Source organism: Rhinoderma darwinii, chromosome 2 (assembly GCF_050947455.1).
Source record: "Rhinoderma darwinii isolate aRhiDar2 chromosome 2, aRhiDar2.hap1, whole genome shotgun sequence".
Taxonomy (NCBI): Eukaryota; Metazoa; Chordata; class Amphibia; order Anura; family Rhinodermatidae; genus Rhinoderma; species Rhinoderma darwinii.
In genome coordinates, this window is record NC_134688.1 from 62,167,332 (window position 1) to 62,187,961 (window position 20,630).

At 43.7% G+C, this 20,630-nt stretch overlaps 1 protein-coding gene across 1 annotated transcript in view; it reads left to right on the forward strand.

The window, feature by feature from the left end:
- Positions 1 to 20,630, forward strand: part of LOC142741709 (cilia- and flagella-associated protein 337-like) — a 170,494-nt gene that overhangs the window by 101,498 nt on the left and 48,366 nt on the right. The window contains exons 21-22 of the mRNA XM_075851051.1: positions 1,239 to 1,298; positions 3,403 to 3,565. Of these exons, the coding sequence (XP_075707166.1) occupies positions 1,239 to 1,298; positions 3,403 to 3,565 (223 nt within the window). The remainder of the gene's footprint in view (positions 1 to 1,238; positions 1,299 to 3,402; positions 3,566 to 20,630) is intronic.

Here is a 20,630-nt window from a genome sequence, read left to right on the forward strand (position 1 = left end):
TGAGCTTTCCTACACAAAGGAATAGTTAAAAATTGTAGTGTGTGTTTTTTGTACAATAGGAGCTTATTGCCGATGTATATGCAACTGTATAACTGTACAGTGGTATATGTCGCATCCTTCCACCGGAGGTACACATCGTAGTATACTCCCAACATTTGCCTCCGGCTCTAACAGAAGAAGAAAAAGAAAGTGTGAGCAGAACCCTAGCCTATAATGCGGCTTCATTTTATCAAGACCTGGGCTTATCAAGTTAGGCCCCCTGCACACGACCGTGCCCGTAATCACGGTCTGTGATTATGGGCATGGACAACCGCGGACAGTCGTCCGCATTTGCGGGCCATGCTCCAATTATAAAGTATGGGAGCACGGTCCGTAAAAGCAAAAAAAAGGACATGTCCCATCTTTTGCGGAGCCTTTCTATGGCATAGACACCTTCCTGTAAATATACGGGAAGCTGTCCGTGGTCAATAGAAGTGAATGGGTCCATAATTACGGTCTGTAATTACGGACCGTAATTATTGCTGAATTCTACGGTCGTGTGCATGGGGCCTAAACCGAACTTGGATTACTATAGAGCCCTATGGTGATCTAAGTTAAGTTCAATTCACTTTAACCACAGGGGGATCCGGGTCTTGCGACCGTAACATAGATGCTAAAATGCAGCCACATTACGGCTATCTGAATGCAGCCAACAGTTATTAGAACAAACTAAAATCCTAATAAGACCTGTCAGCAGCAGCTAGCCTGTGGTAATAGTTTTTTTTTATTTAAATATCTATACAGCCAGTGTTAAACAAAGCTGGAGTTTCGCTGTAATCATTTTATTATCTGGTGATGTAACATTGTCTTACATTCTCTTGGTTGAACAATCTGTCATGGCGATTATAAACCTTTAATGAAGTTGTGTTGAACTAAGAGGACACATAACGCGCTCTCATGTTAAAATATATATTACGTTAGAACGCAGCCCCGAAGAGCCGACTCATGTATCACCGCTTGTAGCGAGTGCTGGTTTATTTCTACACCTTGCAGGATTGTTCTTTCATATGTATACTATGAGAATATATATATATACCTTGATAACAGATAACAGTTATGTATTTTCCCACCCAGCAGACAAGGAATAATATTGTGGAAGCTGTCAGCACAACAATATGCAGGGCTTTATTTCTATCCTATTAGGTTCTTCTGTATATGTCCTTTGTTCTACAGAAATTGATCTTCTGCTTCTTTCACAGGATTCAGATAATGATCTTCACCACTTCCAAGAGCCACAGCCAGGCTGGCAGGATGATTTGGTAAGACCACCTCAAGACTTCTAGAAAAAACAATTGAGCTTTATATTATAGACGGTAGGTCTGTTCACACTAGCGGCATGGCTTCTGACCATAACGGATCCATTTTTGAAGAGATTCGTCCAGTTTTATCCGGGATTCAGGATTTTTAGAGTATCGCTGCAGACCGCGCTATTCTTGCTGTCAAAAATACTAGACCCTGGATGGAAAACATAAAACGCAAATGTGAACAGAGACCTAAGGCAGAGGTGTGACTTGAAGCTCTTGGCCCTCACTTACCATGTGCCCTTTATAAGACTTAGTTCACAATGTGCATTTTTGCTGTGTTTTTAGCATGCATTTTTTTGTTTTGGTTGATGATCTTCCATTTGGAGACACGGGGATTTATCCATTAAAACAAAAAATTGCATGCTAAAAAAGCAACAAAAATGAACATTGTGAACCCAGCCTAATACTTCTGTCTTTATATGTGGCAGAGGGGCCTTTGGGTGACTGCTACCTCTGTACCCCTTAGCTATAGCTGCACACTTGGCCTAAGATGTGTTTGGTAAAATAAAAATACAATTTAACACGATAAAATTATTACAGGATTTTTCCAAGCACTAAAAAACACAGGGGTTAGGAACATTAGGGGTAGGAACACACTAGACTGGACGACCCCATTGAAATACATGCGTCCGTGTGACGGCGGTTGTTTTAACGGTTGTCACACAGACGTATACCATGGTCATCTGAATTCGGCCTAAATCTGCACAGTGTGAATGAGGCCTAAATGGCTAAACCTTAGATGCATGTGCCTAAGTAAATATTTCAGATGTAAGCCCCTCCCTAACCCAGCCCATATTATTCAGGCCACTCCTCCAAAGCCATTTCTAATTTTATCCTAAGTTCTCAAGATTGCTCAGAGCAAGTGACACAAATGACGCCTCTGAAATGTTCCAAAAAAGTAGTGCTCACAGCAGACTGCCCCTGCACAATGGCCACCTATACCTCCGCAGTGGTGCTATATTCCAACTATTCACCAATTTTGAGCTCATGAAGAAGTAGTAGTGTCAGCATAGTAAGATCAACAAAAAACGACCTATATGATTGTGCCGACAACACTGAATTACTCATAATATTATGCCGGCCAAATAGCAAAGTCCATAAAATAGCTACAAACATATATCACTGCCACACAGTAGTTACAGCTTCAACAATGGCCATAAATTGATGCCAGCCAGAGAATCACCCATAAATATGTGCCAGTCACAGCATTGCCCATACAAATGTACCTGCCTGAGCAGTGTGATGCATATGTGCCAGTTAGAGTGCCCCAGTCATACATAACACTTATCTCCTCCATTGTCCTACACTGTTCTTTACTCTTCTTACTGAAACTTACATGCAAGCAGTCAGTCTCATGCCAATCTATGTAGTTATATCAGACTGGGTAGAAAGGATCCTAGATATCTGAGACCGTGCCAGAAATTCAGGACTCTCACTGACTAGTCAGTAACTGCATAGGAGAGGACTGCAGGCCACATTGTGGTTATATAGCATAACCTGGAGGAATGAAAACCAATATTACTCCAGCTGCAGAGGTAGATTGTGTTAAATCAGCATCTCATTTTGGCTAATATCATTAATATCATTTATTTTCTGTGTTATTGCGTAAGAAAATACAACACATAACATCATTTCTATTTTGCAAAACAGAAATATTAAATGACTGCATTAAATCATTCTACCACTAGGTGACGTTTAGAGATTTTATAACACATGTTTTAATGTAGGACATGTAGTAACAACTCTATAATAGCACACCATGTGGTTAGGTGTGGTATTGCAGGAAAATAATGTGCTTTATTTTTTGTGTACTTCTTCATTGTTTGAAGACATATAGTACATGAGCTATACTAAGTATAAAAAGGTCTTATTGCATGATAGTCCTGTATTTTTCTATGTGATATGGCAGAGCTTACTGACCCAGTTTCAATAAAAGCAACAATAAAAGGGTTATGTTAGTTGAGGCACAATTTATTGTGATTTTTTCCACAGGGCACAATTCTGGTCTCGAAGATAATCGGATATAGCATTAGAGCTCAATATACCTTTTCTTCTGCAGATCCGAGGTCACCGGGAAGACATTCTGTGTATAGCTCAAAATCCCCCTAATCTCTTTGCCAGCTCAAGTTATGATGGAGAAATTATTATCTGGAATATGATCTCTGGCCACATACAGTGCCGAATAAACACATCTATTCATGTGGATTCAGCAGGAATGACATGTAAGTACTCAGCATTTTATAGGGCAACTTTCATTTTATATTGCATTATACAGTTATTTATGTAAGAAATTGAGAAAATAAACTGTTTAGATATAAGAAAACGATATGGACAGTATAACTAATACAGTAGATTTCTTTTAATCCACTACCATGGTTGTCTCATAAAAACAACCACTGTCCGTATGCACTATTTGGACATATGGATGTCTTATTCCAGCATTCCAGGCCCTGTTCACACGGAGTATTTTGCAGGCAGATTTTGACCTGCCAGCATTTTCTTGCCGCGGCTTTTGCTGTGTTTTCCGGCTATGGCAATTAAGCACCGCGGGGGGAAAAAATGAAGCAAAAAACGCTTTCTCTGCCTCCCATTGATTATAATGGGAGGTCAGAGACAGAACCGCAGGAAGAAAAAAGAGCATGTCCCTTTTTTGTCCTGTGAATGGCTAAGGCTGCCATTTCATGTAAATTCCCCTCGAAGAGTTAAGATGTTTTACATGGTCCGCAATTCCAGGTCATGTTCCCTTTTGATAAATGTGGTGGTCGCTGCACAGGGGAGATATACACTATGTGACAAAAAGTTTGTTGACACCCCTAATTATTGAGTTCAGGTGTTTCAGCCACACCAATTGCAAACAGGTGTTTAAAATCAGGCACACAGTCATGTAATGTTCATAGACAAACATTGGTAATACAGTTAGGTTCAGAATTATCTGAACTTTGATACAGGTTTTGGCATTTTAGCTGTTTAGCAAAACATATTGAATATACGGTTATATAATCAATATTGGCTTAAGGTGCCGACTCTCAGCTTTAATTTGAGGGTATTCACATCCTAATTTGAGGAAGGGTTTAGGAATTCCAGCTCTTTAATATGTAGCTGCCTGTTTTTCTAGGGGCCAAAGGTAATTGGACAATTTTCTCAAAAGCTATTTAATGGGCTGCATAGACTATTCCCTTGTTAATCCATTATCAATTAAGCAGGTAAAAGGTCTGGAGTTGATTCCAGGTGTGGCATTTGCATTTGGAAACTTTTGCTGTGAACCCACAACATGAGGTCAAAAGAGCTCTCAATGCAAGTGAAACAGACCATCGCTAGGCTGAAAAAAATATAGAAATCCATCAGAGGGAGAGCACAAATGTTAGGAGTGGCCAAATCAACAGTTTGGTACATTGTTGAAAAAAAATAGCGCACTGGTGATCTCATGAACTTCAAAAGGCCTGGACGTCCATGGAAGACAACAGTGGTGGATGATCGCAGAATCCTCTCCATGGTGAAGAAAAACCCCTTCACAACATCTACCCAAGTTAAGAACACTCTCCTGGAAGTAGGGGTATCAGTATCTAAGTCTACCATAAAGAGAACACTTCATGAGAGCAAATACAGAGGGTTCACCACAAGGTGCAAACCATTAATCAGCCTCAAAAATAGAAAGGCCAGATTAGACTTTGCCAAACAACATGTAAAGAAGCCAGCCCAGTTCTGGAACAGCATGAAACTAAGATCAACCTGTACCAGAATGATGGAGGGGGAGAACATATGGAGAAGGCTTGGAACGGCTCATAATCCAAAGCGCACCACACCCCCTGTAAAACATGGTGGAGGCAGACCCAAAACATACTGCGAAAGCAAAGCAGGAGTTTTTTAAGGCAAAGAAGTGGAATATTCTGCAATGGCCAAGTCAATCCCCAGATCTCAACCCGATCGAGCTGCATTTCACTTGCTTAAGACAAAACTTAAGGCAGAAAGACCCACAAACAAGTAACAACTGAAGACTCTGCAGTAAAGGCCGGGCAAAGCATCACAAAGGAGGAAACCCAGCGTCTGGTGATGTCCACGGGTTCCAGACTTCAGGCAGTCATTGCCCTCAAAAGATTCTCTACAACGTATAAGAAAAAACATTTTATTTATGGTAACGTTAATTTGTCCAATTACTTTTGAGCCCCTGAAATGAGGAGGCTGTGTAGAAAAATGGTTGCAATTCCTAAACGTTTCACACAGTGGCGGATTAAGTAAACCATGGGCCCTCGGCTGTTCCACAAGCTTGGGCCCCCCTTCTCCACCACCGCCCTGCCACGTCATGTCTATATTAAACACCACCTTTCTGTGTGAGCATTGACAAATGAGTGCTACGATTCCCCTTGTCAAAGGGCTGTGTCCCTACACACTGACAGTCTCCAACCATCGCTGACAGTATCACACTGTGTAGGGACACATCCTCCTGACAAGGGGAATTGTAACACGCATTTGTCTATTAGTCCTGGATACACAAAGACTTTATGTGGAATACAAGGATTTCCGATAACAGACATGTCAGGAGAGGTGACAGATAAATGCAATGACTCACAGGAGATGTCTTCACTGATGGGTCGTTCTCTTTTCTTCTCCATCTGACACAGACCGTTATGGCGACTTCTCCTGATGACTGCAGAGTTTCCTGATGAGAAATCTTTTCCCCTCGATTCTGTAGCCATTTTCAGCATCTATAGCAACATAAAAATTCAGAAATAAACACCATAAATTGTCTTATACCCCAGACCCCTAAGCAAATTAAGACCCAGGCCCATACATTAACTCAAACCAATAAATTCAGTCCCCAAGAGGTAACTAAACTTTTAAAAAACATTTGGCGTGTCATAGTGAGAGTGATATGTCAGAAGTTTTGATTGATGGGGGTCCCATCATTGAGACCACCACCGATCACTAAAACAAAGCAGCAGGAGTGCTCGGGTGAGCGCTGTTCCACTTAATTTCTGATTGTCTTTTCTCGGCGCGGTGTACGGACTCATAGACTTTCTGTTGTGCCCATACACCGCATGCTCGGCTATCATAGGAAAGACGATCAGAAACAAAGTGGCTCCTCACTCACCTGAGCGCTTCTGCCACTTTGTTTCAGCGATTGGTGGGGTCTCAGTGCCCGGACCCCCACCGATTAGAACATTTGACATGTCACTATGACATGTAATTTTTTTTAAAAAGTTTCGTTAGTTACCCTTTAAGCAGTCAGACACCCCTCCCCAGTGCATCTGACTGACTGCTGAGTGCCCTATGGGAGGGTCTAAGTGTCTGACACTTAGGGCGGATTTACACGAGCGTGTGCGTTTTGCGCACGCAAAAAATGCGGCGTTTTGCGAGCGCAAAAGGCACTTAACAGCTCCGTGTGTCATCACCATATGATGCGCGGCTGCGTGCCTTTCGCGCACCCGCCATCATTATGACACTCTGTATGTTTGTAGCACGTGGTGCTTTTCTGTTTTCATTCATAGTTTGACAGCTGTTGAGCAAATCACGCACGTCCCACGGAGGTGCCTCTGTGTGGCATGCGTGATTTTCACGCACCCATTGACTTCAATGGGTGCGTGATGCGCAAAAAACGCAGAAATATAGGACATGTCGTCAGTTTTACGCAGCGGACTCACGCTGCGCAAAAATCACTGACAGTCTGCACTGCCCCATATACTTGCATAGGTCCGTCCGACGCGCATGAAAAACACGCGCGTTGCACGGACGTATTACACGCTAATGTAAATCTGCCCTTATGGCTCTTGAGGGGGGAGGAGTTATTCCACTATAGAACCCTGAACAGTCAATCAAACGCTCTGACCCCCCCTCCCCCTGCAGTATAATAACTACTGAGGGCTCCATGGGGGAGATTATACTGCAGGGGGGGGGTTCTGAGCATCTGACTTACTGCAGCCCTGGAGAGTTTTGTTTCACTTGTGTGCGGTGTGGGAAGCTATGGGCCCCCTGCAAGCCTTGGGCCCCGGGCGACCGCCCGAAACGCCCATATGGGGATCCGCCACTGGTTTCACAGGATATTTTTGTTCAACCCCTTGAATTAAACTTGAAAGGCTACACTTCAATTGCATCTCAGGTGTTTCATTTCAAATCCAATGTGGTGACAGCAGAGCCCAAATCATGAAGATTGTGTCACTGTCCAAACAATTCTGGACCTAACTGTATTATGGATCCTACTGAAGAGCTCAGTGACTTAAGATGTGGCACCGTCAGTCCGTGAAATTTTTAATCTGCTCGATCTGTCACAATCACCTGTAAGTGCTATTATTGTGAAATAGAAGCGTCTAGAAGTAACAACAGCTCAGCCACAAAGCAGCAAACCCTGCAAACTCACAGAGCAGAGCCGCCGAGTGCTAAATCATGTGGTGTGTAAGAATTGCCTATCCTTTGTTGTATCCATGGTTGAGCAGCTGCACCCAAGCCTAAGATCTCATTGCGCAATGCCAAGCATCGGTAGGGGTGCTGTAAAGCACGCCACTACTTGACTCTAAAGCAGTGAAAATGTATTCTGTGGAGTGCTGAATCATGCTTCTCTATCTGGCAGTCCGATGGTCAAATCTGGCTTTAGCGGATGCCTGGAGAATGTTACCTACTGGAATGTAGAATGCCTGCTGTAACATTTGGTGGAAGAGGGATAATGGTCTGGGGCTGTGTTTCAGGGTTTGTCCCCTTATTTCCAGTGAGGGAAAATGTTAATACTAAAGCATACAAAGATATTTTAGGCAATTGTATGCTTCCAGCTTTGTGGTAACAGTTTGGGGAAGGCCCTTTCCTGTTCCCGCATGATTGTGCCGCTGTATACAAAGCGAGGTCCATAAAGACATTGTCAGAGACCTGACCTAAACCCCATTGAACACCTTTGGAATGAATTGTGGGTCAGACCTTCGCCCACAGACCCCTTCCACAGACCCCTTCTTGTGGAAAGCCTTCCCAGAGTAAACTGTAATAAAAACAAAAGTGGCCACAAAGGATGCTAATAGGGTAAAACCTAACAAACAGGTATAAGAATTTTTTGCAGTGTAGGTATTCAACTCATTTTTTTAAAAGTTGTGCAATTTCGTGCCCAACTCTGGTAACAGCGTAGAATAAATCTTTGTGGTGGCTGCTGCTTCCTTGACATAGTCTCGTGGATCTGCTGTCTCTGGCATACCCTCGTGGAAATGCTGTAAAGATAAATATAAATGCCCTTGTCATTGCTCTGCCACCAATATTTTGCAATAAACCAAGCATTAGATATAAGAGGAACCATTATATTGGGACAACTCATTTCGAAATCATCAGCGACTTTTTCGTCAGGTCGATACCTGACAAATAAATCGTTGCTGATTTCGATAAAAATAAAGCTACCTCTTATTCCACTTCTTGGTTGAATTAGAGTGGAGACTGCTATATTAGCGCCCATGGTTTTTGTAAATGAGACGTCCAACAAACTCATATAGGTGTGCTGGTCAGGTATCCACATACTTTTGGTCATATAGAGTACTATAACGTGACAGTTGTCATAATAAAGGGCATACCTTAATCACATCAACGGGTGCTACTGCACCCACTGAACGGTGTCCTGAACTTGCTCTGTGCGGCCAGTCAAGGTCTTCAACACCAAACTCACCCAACCATGTCTTTATGGACCTTGCTTTCTGCACTGGGGAACAGTCATGCTGGAACAGAAAAGGGCCAAACCCCAAACTGTTCCCACAAGGTTGGAAGCTACAATTGTCCAAAATGTCTTGGTGTGCTGAAGCATTAAGATTTCCCTGAAAAACAACCCTGTAGCATTATCCCTCCTCCACCAAACTTTACAGTTGGCACAATGCAGTCAGACAGGTAACGTTCTCCTGGGATTCGCCAAATCCAGGCTCATCCATCAAATCACCAGATAGAGAAGCGTGATTCATCACTTAACAGAACACGTTTCCACTGCTCCAGAGTCCAGTGGCGGTTGCTTTACACCACTCCATTCAATGCTTGGCATTGTGCTTGGTGATGTAAGGCATGCATACAGCTGCTCGGCTGTGGAAACCCATGGCATGAAGCTCCCAGTGCACAGTTTTTGTGCGGATGTTAATACCAGAGGAGGTTTAGATCTTTGCAGTTATGGAGTCAGCAGAGCGTTGGCGACTTTTATGCACTTTGCACCTCAGCAATCGGCGACCTCATTCTGTAACTTTACGTGGTCTGTCACTTTGTGGCTGAGTTGCTGTGGTTCATAAATGCTTCCACTTTCTAAGAATATCACTCACAGTTGATCGTGGAAAATTTAGGAGGGAAGAAATTTCACCAACTAACTTGGCATCCTATTACAGGCCCACGCTGGAAATCAGTGAGATCTTTAGAATGATTTATTATTTCCCAAATATTAGTAATTGCGACTGCATAGCTAGTGCTGGATTTTATACACTTGTGGCAATGGGACTGAATAAAACAACTGAATTCAATGATTAAGACATAGCTCCCAACCGTCCCGGATCCGGCGGGACAGTCCCGGGCGGCCTGCAAAATGTCCCGCTGGGCGCTGCAGCTGTATCAAAACAGCTGATCACTGCTGACAGGCGCCCTGCATGCCAGACGACTGCAGCAGCGATCAGAAGAAGGCAGGAGTCTTGCGGCGGTGTTCTCACTGGGATCGATGCCGGCCCGGGAGTGGACCAGTCCAGTTACCTGACCTGTCATCTGACCTCACCGGGGAGGTGACAGGTCAGGTGACTGGACTGGTCCACTCCTGGGCCGGCATCGACACCAGTGAGTATGCCGCTGCAAGACTCCTGCCTTCTTCTGACGGTGAGTGATGTCAAAGCAGAGCGGAGAGTGGCAGCAGTAGGCTACCTCTACCGCTATCCGCTCTGGCGGCATTGTGGCACAAAGTATAAGGGGTTGTGTGGTACTATGTACAAGGGCGGAGGGAGGTTGTGTGGCCCTATGTACAAGGGGGAGGGGGGTTGTGTGGCACTATGTACAAGGGGGAAGGGTGGTTGTGTGGCACTATGTACAAGGGGAGGGGGTTGTGTGGCGCTATGTACAAAAGGGGGGCTGTGTGGCGCTATCTACAGGGGGTGCTGTGTGTGGTGCTATGTACAGGGGAGGCTGTGTGTGGTGCTATCTACGGGGGGCTGTGTGTGCAGCTATCTACAGGGGGGCTGTGTGTGGAGCTATCTTCAGGGGGCTGTGTGTGGCGCTATCAACAGGGGGGCTGTGTGTGGAGCGATCTACAAGGGGGCTGTGTGTGGAGCTATCTACAGGGGGGCTGTGTGTGGAGCGATCTACAGGGGGGCTGTGTATAGAGCGATCTACAAGGGGGCTCTGGTGCATGATTTTTCCATTGACCGGTAGAAGTTACACAACTGGAAAAAAAAAATCCCCATCATGTAACTCTGCTACCTGTCAATTGAAAAGTCATCAACCTTTTCGTTTGTCCTGCAGCTGTTGCTGCCGTGACGAGCAAATGTTATACCAAAGTTAGGAAAAGTAACATAAAGACGATATAACCTGAAATATAATATTGGTGAAATCCATAGAATTTTTTTGTAAGTCTAGAGATCCGCAGTGAGAATATGATCTTGTTATTTGAAGAAGGATCTGGCCGTGATTTGATGTGTTTATGCGGGATATTGGTCGTGGTTAGGTGCGTGGCTTAAAACGTCCCTCTTTTCCGAATTCAAAAGTTGGGAGGTATGATTAAGAGGTGTGTCCCAATTCTTTCATCCATATAGTATGTACATAAATTACTAATAGCATATATACTATGACAAGGTGACAGTGGGTGGTGTGGCAGTATATGTGACAATTGAGGAGAGTTAATTGGTAACACAGGACGAGGTAGATGAGAGGAGCAGGTCTGAGTTGGATTGTGTGTTAAAGGGTAGATCCCAGGACATGCAGTCAGCCCTCTTGCACATGACCGAGTGCCACTGGGGCTGTTTTTCATGGCATCCAAGTGGCACCCGATAGACCCATTCACTTTAGTGGGTGAATCAGGTCTGTGAAAACTGACCCGACTCTCCGATCTGTGGAAAGATAGAACATGTCCTATCTTTCCACAGATCACGGATGGGACCTACAGTCAGGTGTAAGAGGGCTAACAGAGATAAAATAAAAAATGGCACCAAACCCAGAAGGCCTTTAGAGAGATGTGCTCTCCGGCTCCCCCTGCTTTCGGTACTTCACATTGTCACAATAGGTAACAGGACTGATCAACATGAATACACATAAGACAGTGTAGGCTGGAGTTACTGTCCACTTTCCCAATGCCCCTTGTCACATACATCTATAGGGTGTGAAAATGCACATATAACCCTTTGTTTGCCAGCAGCTATTGTGAATTGTGACACCTAAAAATAATAGGTACGAGGAAGCAAAGACCTTTTATGCACTACTCTGTACTTCACTTCTATCCGGCAGTTGGACTGTAAGACGCAGGCACTTTTTACATTATTTTATTCTGCTAAAAACTGCATCTTATAGTCCGAAATATACTGTATATAGAGAGAGATAGAGAAACACCACTTTTTCATTTTTAAGGTGGCTTTTTCCTTTAAGACAAGATTTTAAGCAGTTCAATTCCAAATATATTCAAATATTACACCACCTTGTATGTAGGTTGTTTTATCTCTGGAGCGCAATTGATTAGAGTGTGAAGGTAGGACGTAATACTTAATTTTCACATGGCACTTGTATTGTGCCCATTAGCTGGCAACTAAAACTTAGCAACCCACCACTTTGCTAAAGTAACATATTATAAATTGAAGAATCTGCTTTCTGTTCTACAAGTTCTCTGTCACTGGGAATAAATGAGTTAGTACGACACACTGTACAGACTTGCTGACCTTTCGATGACTAATTTATTAACCTGTATATTTATTTTGCTTTTCTATATCTCTTTTTGATAAAAAAAAATGTACATATATCATCCAGTGATTGGAAGGTCTGCTCGATAACACTCCTGTAATAATGGGTCTGTACAGCAGAAAGAAGCTAGTCTGTTCTATAGAATACAATGAGCCTAAAAAATGGCAGTAAAGAGGACCTATAATATTATATGTTTCAGATTTTTTCCCTAGCCCTCATATTGATAAAGAATAAGAGAGCTTTCCCATTATATGTTATTTGCCCTCCTTCTCTCCCTATGGCACCCAATGAGCTGGGCCCGCTGCATGTAAACATTGCAATGGCACTCAGGTCCATACATGCTCCCCTGCTCTCACTCTATGTGCAATGTACGGGACACCCATACATCACAGAGTGTGTCCCCGCTTAAGCAGTGTGACATACTGTCAGTGGAAATTTTTACAAAGTTGTAGGGAAACATCGACCATGCAAGAGAGTCACGATAATGCTGGGATTTTAGCGTTAATTTGCATCAGTCACCATGTCGCCAGGGAGTCCTAGCCTATATTGGAAATATTTTTCTCACAAAATTTGAGGAGTAGACCTCACAATTGCTTTCTATTTTCTAATATAATAATGGCGCAGCTAATATCTAAAACTGGTCATACAAGTCAGATGTCTGCTGTCACAAATTGCAGATTTTGAACATTTTGAGCATTCAGTGTTGGAACATTTTCTATGAATGATATCTCACAATGTCTGGTGACCAACTTATGTGTGGCAAAAAGGGCATTGGTCATGTAAAATTGTTTCAGCCAAATGTCAGCTGAAACTATAAGTGCATAGCATGATCGCCCAATTATGGTCGATCGTTTGCCACTTTGGTATTCTGCGCCCGATCTTAATCTAATGTGTATAAAATAAATGACAGTGTGCCTTATTATTACTCTGAGTCCCTGTGACTCTATACTACAAAGGTGTAGGCACTTACAGAGATATTTTCTGTAACATTGTGCAACGTCCGTGGTCGCTGACCATGAACTCCTCCCATCCTGTAGATGCCCTTCTCTCCAGAGATGTCTGCACATGAGGCCATTCTGTTACGCAGTGACCACTATGGTGGGCTCGCGAGCTCAGTCCAGCCTTAAGGAGCCAGAGCGCACACATGTGTGAGATTGAGCTGATTTCTCCCAGATCAGAAAACAGATTGTGACCCTGGGTAGTCAGCAGGTACAATAAATATGGTCAATAGGAAGAATGCATGCAGGCAAACAGTACCCTTTTTCCTGACCACCCAATCATAGTAAAGGATAATAGTTTAAATTTAACATTTTTATTAAGCTACGTGTAGCAAAAGACAGACCACATATATAAGTTTAAAACTGTCACTGCCTAAAGCCAAAGTAGGAGTAGTTCGCTGGAGGAATCAGCAGAGTATTAAGACAACCAAAAGTAAATGCTGACCGACACAAAGGAGTCAGTTTACAACCAGTGATTACCATATGGCTTATTAGAGGAATATATTCGGCTAAGGCAGAAAACTAATCCTCTTATGGGGATGTAGAATGACGTGGATAGGGGCGGGTATGAAAACAAGCCGCCAATAGAGCAGAGCAAGACGCGGCAACCATCGGAGGGAAGATCCGACCAATAGAAACCACTATATCAGAAAACCAATAGCAGGCAGCGGGCCGCGCAGGCGCCCAGCCGGCACGGCCAAGATAGTCCAAGGAAAGCGCGTATGCGCAGTAAGGCCAAGCAGGGACTTAGAAAAATAATGAGAAAGGCAGGAATATGACAGGTTGGCGCAGGCGCCGTATCTGTCAAACTAGACTTGGGTCCCAATTTTGATTGTTCAATGCCCCAAAATTGGAGCAACTTGGGGTTATCGGGGTGAAACCTATGCATATGTCTAGAAAGAGTGGTATCCTCCTTAAGGTTGATGGTACTAAGGTGTCTAGACACTCTCCTCCTTAGTTCCTGCAGGGTCGTGCCGACATATAATTTAGGGCAAGGACACCTAGCTAAATAAATGATCCCTCTGCTTTGGCAGTTAAGAAACTGCTTAATGTGGTATGACCTACCGTCAAAGGGGTTAGTGAAACTCCTAACCCTAGGCATCAAGGGGCAGAAAGAGCACCTGCCACAGGGATGGAAGCCCGTGACAGGTGATTTCAGCCAAGTAGATGAAGTGTTGGAGGAGGTTGATGAATAATGGCTATGTACCAAGAAATCACGTAAATTTTTACCCCTACGATAGGTAATAGCAGGATTGACAGGAATAACATCTCTTAGATCAGGGTCAGCAGTGAGGATAGACCAGTGTTTTTTCAGAACCCCAACAACCTGGGAGGAACACACGTCGAAGGTGCCAATACAACGGATGGCGCTGGATGATGTCGGCAGTGCAGATTCAGTACCTCTATCAGAGAGCAAATCAGATCTATGAGCCGCCCTTGCCCTAGCATAAGCCCTATGGAGCCACTTTTTGGGATGCCCTCGTGCCAATAATTTATGGTAAAGTCCATCGCATTCTCTCTGAAAACATAACTCATCAGAGCAATTGCGTTCGGCTCGTAGATATTGACCGATAGGTATCCCTCTCTTGAGGGCAGGGGGGTGATGACTATCCCAATGCAAAAAACTATTGGTGGCAGTGGCTTTACGGAATATATCAGTTTGGACACCGCCAACAGGGTCCAGAGAGATCTTTAGGTCAAGGAAATCAATCACCCGATCATTTATATCATAGGTGAATTTCATGCCAATAAAATTATTGTTGAGCATAGACATGAAGTCAGTAAAAGTGTTTACATCCCCATCCCACAGGATGAGAATGTCATCAATATATCTTCCCTAGAAGGAGATATGTGACGTAAAGAAAAGGAGATCATCGGAGAAAACAATAGTGTCTTCCCACCAACCCAAGAAAAGGTTTGCGTACGAAGTTGCACAAACAGTGCCCATGGCCGTGCCTTTTATCTAATGATAATATTTGGCATCAGAAGTGAAAAAATTATGAGTGAGCAGAAAGCGTAGTAGTGACAGAACAAAATTATTATGTCAGTGAAATTGAGTGCCTTTTGTCCTCAAAAAATATTTTACTGCAGTGAGACCTAGGTCGTGCTGAATATTGGTATATAATGACTCCACGTCTATGCTCGCCAGCATGGTGGTAGAGGTAACATTGATCTCCTGGATCCTGGTGACGGTGTCCTTGGTGTCCCTAAGATGGGACGACAAAGCAGAAACAAAAGGGGACAAAATCTCGTCCACGTAAAGGCTTATACCCTGTGTGAGATTGTCGTTTCCCGACACTATAGGTCTGCCGGGGATAGGGCTTTTGTTTTTATGAACCTTTGGTAGGGCATAAAAGGTTGCCAGAGTGGGAGTGGGATTGTATAGACGTTTAAATTCGTCCAAGGTGATAAGATCATTCCTCTTAGCATCAGTGAGAAGATCATACAGTTCTGACAGGTAACTAATAGTAGGATTACTTCTTAAGATAACGTAAGTTGTGTGGTCGTCTAGTAACCTATGGACCATATCTGTATAGTCCACACGGTCCATGATTACAATGTTACCTCCTTTATCGGAGGGTTTGAGTACCAAATCCTCACTGCCATATAAATCATCCAGTGCCACCCTCTCATCACTATTAAGATTACCGAAGGACATGGATCAATCACCTCGCAATTTCTTAAGGTATTTGCAGACCATTTTTACAAAGACATCAATATGCCCATACTGGGAGAAGGGGGGAGTGAGCTTGGACTTGGGGCGTAGTGAAGAAAAGGGACCAACTGCTTCAGTGGCTCCAAATTGGTTCTCATGAAGGAGACTCTCAAGATCCCTCATGGTGTTTTGTTCCTGACAATCCTGACGAATTCCATCCTGTATAGAACCCTTAAAATGTTTGTGTAGGGCCAATTTTCTGGCGAAAAGGTTGATATCCTTTGCCCATGTAAATTCGTCAAAAGGAGGTGCAGGGGTATATGAGAGTCCCTTTTGTAACAGTGTCACCTGGTGAGGATTTAATTTATGTGAAGATAGATTGAATATCTGCATGTTGTCATCATTTATAGCTGGTATGCTTGGAGTTATAACTTGAGCCCCCAATGCAGATTGAGTGGTCCTAAAAAAGGGAATGTGGTAGAAGGGCCCATGGTGGTGTTGATGGTGCCACTGCCACCATTCAAAGCCGTACTTTGGGTAGGTAACTGAGAGTTGCCCATCATGCTTGTAGCACTTTGGGTATATGTGGGAACAGGTATAGACAAGATAGATGACGAATTGGAGACAGCAGGTGGACATGGTCTATTTCTGCTCAGGAGTTCAGTTAAGGGCTGTTTTGATATGGTAGGTGTTCGCTTTGAAAAACCAGGTTTAGTGTTCCTGACCTTACGCTTAGTGCCTAATCTAGGACTGTCACTGGTAGGTCTAGAAAGTTCCGTGCCTGAAGTATCTGACTCGGAAAAATCAGTATAAACAGTGGTCCGTTTAGGGATGGGGACAAAGCGTGTTTTATACGTATAGATTTGACCTATATCAAAATCCCTCCGATCACGGATATATTTACGATGTTTACGTTCCTTAATCTCCCCCTGTAATTTCTCAATGTTTTTTTGCAGTTTTGCCTCTGAGGCGCCAAATTCAGGACATGATTGAAAGACCTGTATGTCTGCTATCTCTTTTTCAAGCTGAGCGCCAATTTTACTATAATTCTGTTTTTCGAACTCCAGCAGGTATTGGAGCATCCGCAGAGAGCTCTCAGTAAGAAGGTCCTCCCACCCCTTCGTAAAGGCGGTATTGTCGCGATATGAATTAGGTGTAATGTTAATTCTTAAACCCCTATAAACAATTTTCTGCTGTACATAGGTCTCAAGACTGGCTATCTCCCAACATGAACGTACATTTTTGATAGGTCTTTTGCAGATCCCTAAACGCTGTATGGATATCGAATTGATGTAGTGGAATATTGTCGGTAGAAAAGACATATGCCACCTCAGCGGACAAAGTCTCTATATTGGGCTTTTTAGACAAAAAAACAGCCATAACAAATAAATAGAAAGAAATGTAGAAGGTTCCACAGTGGGAACAGGGTCAGAGGAGAACGGGTAATTAACCCAGCAGTACTAGGACAGAAAACAGATTGTGACCCTGGGTAGTCAGCAGGTACCATAAATATGGTCAATAGGAATAATGCCTGCAGGCAAACAGTACCCTTTTTCCTGACCACCCAATCATAGTAAAGGATAATAGTTTAAATTTTAAATTTTTATTAAGCTATGTGTAGCAAAAGACAGACCACATATATAAGTTTAAAACTGTCACTGCCTAAAGCCAAAGTAGAAGTAGTTCGCTGGAGGAATCAGCAGAGTATTAAGACAACCAAAAGTAAATGCTGACCGACACAAAGGAGTCAGTTTACAACCAGTGATTACCATATGGCTTATTAGAGGAATATATTCGGCTAAGGCAGGATATTAAAATACATAGAGCCCCCCCGACATGTTTCGCTAACTAGTAGCGTCCTCAGGGGTACACGGGGCTAATGGCGGCGCGGCGACAAAACGAATCCTCTTATGGGGATGTAGAATGACGTGGGTAGGGGGCGGGTATGAAAACAAGCCGCCAATAGAGCAGAGCAAGACGCGGCAACTATCGGAGGGAAGATCCGACCAATAGAAACCACTATATCAGAAAACCAATAGCAGGCAGCGCCAGGGAGTCCTAGCCTATATTGGAAATATTTTTCTGACAAAATTTGAGGAGTAGACCTCACAATTGCTTTCTATTTTCTAATATAATAATGGCACAGCTAATATCTAAAACTGGTCATACAAGTCAGATGTCTGCTGTCACAAATTGCATATTTTGAGCATTCAGTGTTGGAACATTTTCTATGAATGATATCTCACAATGTCTGGTGACCAACTTATGTGTGGCAAAAAGGGCATTGGTCATGTAAAATTGTTTCAGCCAAATATCAGCTGAAACTATAAGTGCATAGCATGATCGCCCAATTATGGTCGATCGTTTGCCACTTTGGTATTCTGCGCCCGATCTTAATCTAATGTGTATAAAATAAATGACAGCGTGCCTTATTATTACTCTGAGTCCCTGTGACTCTATACTACAAAGGTGTAGGCACTTACAGAGATATTTTCTGTAACATTGTGCAACGTCCGTGGTCGCTGACCATGAACTCCTCCCATCCTGTAGATGCCCTTCTCTCCAGAGATGTCTGCACATGAGGCCATTCTGTTACGCAGTGACCACTATGGTGGGCTCGCGAGCTCAGTCCAGCCTTAAGGAGCCAGAGCGCACACATGTGTGAGATTGAGCTGATTTCTCCCAGATCAGAAAACAGATTGTGACCCTGGGTAGTCAGCAGGTACAATAAATATGGTCAATAGGAAGAATGCATGCAGGCAAACAGTACCCTTTTTCCTGACCACCCAATCATAGTAAAGGATAATAGTTTAAATTTAACATTTTTATTAAGCTACGTGTAGCAAAAGACAGACCACATATATAAGTTTAAAACTGTCACTGCGAGCTCAGTCCAGCCTTAAGGAGCCAGAGCGCACACATGTGTGAGATTGAGCTGATTTCTCCCAGATCACCCTGGACTATAAGAAGGGCTCTGCCCCTCCCTGCATTGCCTGAGCGTTGTTGTCATTACCTAAGTTTGTCTCTGCAAATGGTCCCCTAAGTGTCTCCAGTTACCAGTGTTCCCCGTTCCTGCTAACCTGTATCCCGTGTTATCCTGGTCCAAGTGCCGTATTCAGTTGGAGGCATGCTGCGCTAAGTACCTTGCCTGTTCTGCTTCACCACGCCTGGTGCCGGCATGCTGCCTAATCCCATCCAAGCCTGTCTTGCTACTGTCTGAAGCTACCACAGGTACACCTATACGAACTATAGACTTTGACCTGTGTCCTGTTGGCCAGCTGCCATACCGTCAAGGCGGTATGGCCCAGTGGGTCCACGCACCCTTTGTGACACATGGGACCCAAGGGAGCATACCCGATATGCAGGGGTGGACATAGACTGCAGAAGGCCCCTGTGCAAGAACAAAATGTGAGCCTTTTTCTCTTGAATAACTCTTAAGCCTCTTTGAGGTCCCCTGCACACCCTGCAGATTTTGGGCTTGCTGTAGAAACAACCTTATTCAGATGAATGGAACAGATTTTCAGTTGCAGATATTTCTGCAAAATTTGCAGCGTGTGCAGGGGGTCTAACACTCCACAAATATGAAGCTGTTTTTAAGGTCGCAGTGGGCCCCCTTATTAATTGAACCCCCTTGTGCGACTGAACAGGTTGCACATATGGTATGTCCGCCACTTATAGATAAGTATTTGTATCTGCAACATAGGAGAAAATTCGGATATAAAACACTAAGGGCTCATGCACATTAAAGTAGCCACGTGCATGGTCGTGATTTTCGGGTTGGCCGTCCACGGAGTGTCACCCGCGAGCCGCCCGCAGATCGCGGGCCGTTCTCATAGCCGCGTCCATTATTTTCTATGAGCCTGGACTGCAGAACACGGCCGTAATAAGACGTGTCCGTTCTTTCTGCGGTCCAGGCTCCTAAGCCATGCACGGACCATGGAAACCACAGTCATGTGCATGGGCCCATAGAAATGAATGGGGCCGCAATTCTCCCGTGGATTTTCGGGGGAATTGCGGCCGCAAAAGCACGTTCGTGTGCTTGGGGCCTAAACAGAAATACGGACACAATACTGATATAAATATTGAGCTAGATGCAGACAAAAGGATCTGTATTTCATGTCAATATTTGGCTGTAGTTCAATACACTAGTATGAACACTAGTATGAACAAGGCTTTCTTTATATCTGTATAAGGCTATGTTCACACTTAGTTTTTTTTTTGTTTATATCTGGCATATATGCTGGGAAACCCTGCAGGAACACTGCAGAAGCAGGAAGAAATATGCAAGTAGTCTCTGGTATGTTAGTGCCTGTAGCGTATCTCATGTGGGGCTCTGACTGATCCTAAAGGAGATCCCTATGCTGGCGGTTATGAGAGGCTGTCTGGCTGACTTATGGGGCCTCTGACTCATATGGGGCTTTGTGACTTACATTTGGCAAGTCTCTGTGACTGGTTTTCAGAGGGGAACTTCTAAAAAGAATGACATAGAGCCCCTCATCGTGCAGAACATTTAAGTGATAAGAGTGGAGTAAACAGCAGGTATTATGTTAACCTTGATATATTGTACAAATCCAGGTATTGAACTGGTGAACGCATGTAGACAAGATTTTGTCCCCGACCGGTCAGTGCGATTCCACTTCCGCTATACTTGTAGGGTAAATTTTTAGGAAAGTATGGAAACTTAAAAAGCGCTGTCAGCATCCAATGCGACAGTTCTATGAATAATCCAATCATTTATTGCGAAACGCGTACCTGCAGTAAATATTTTGATTA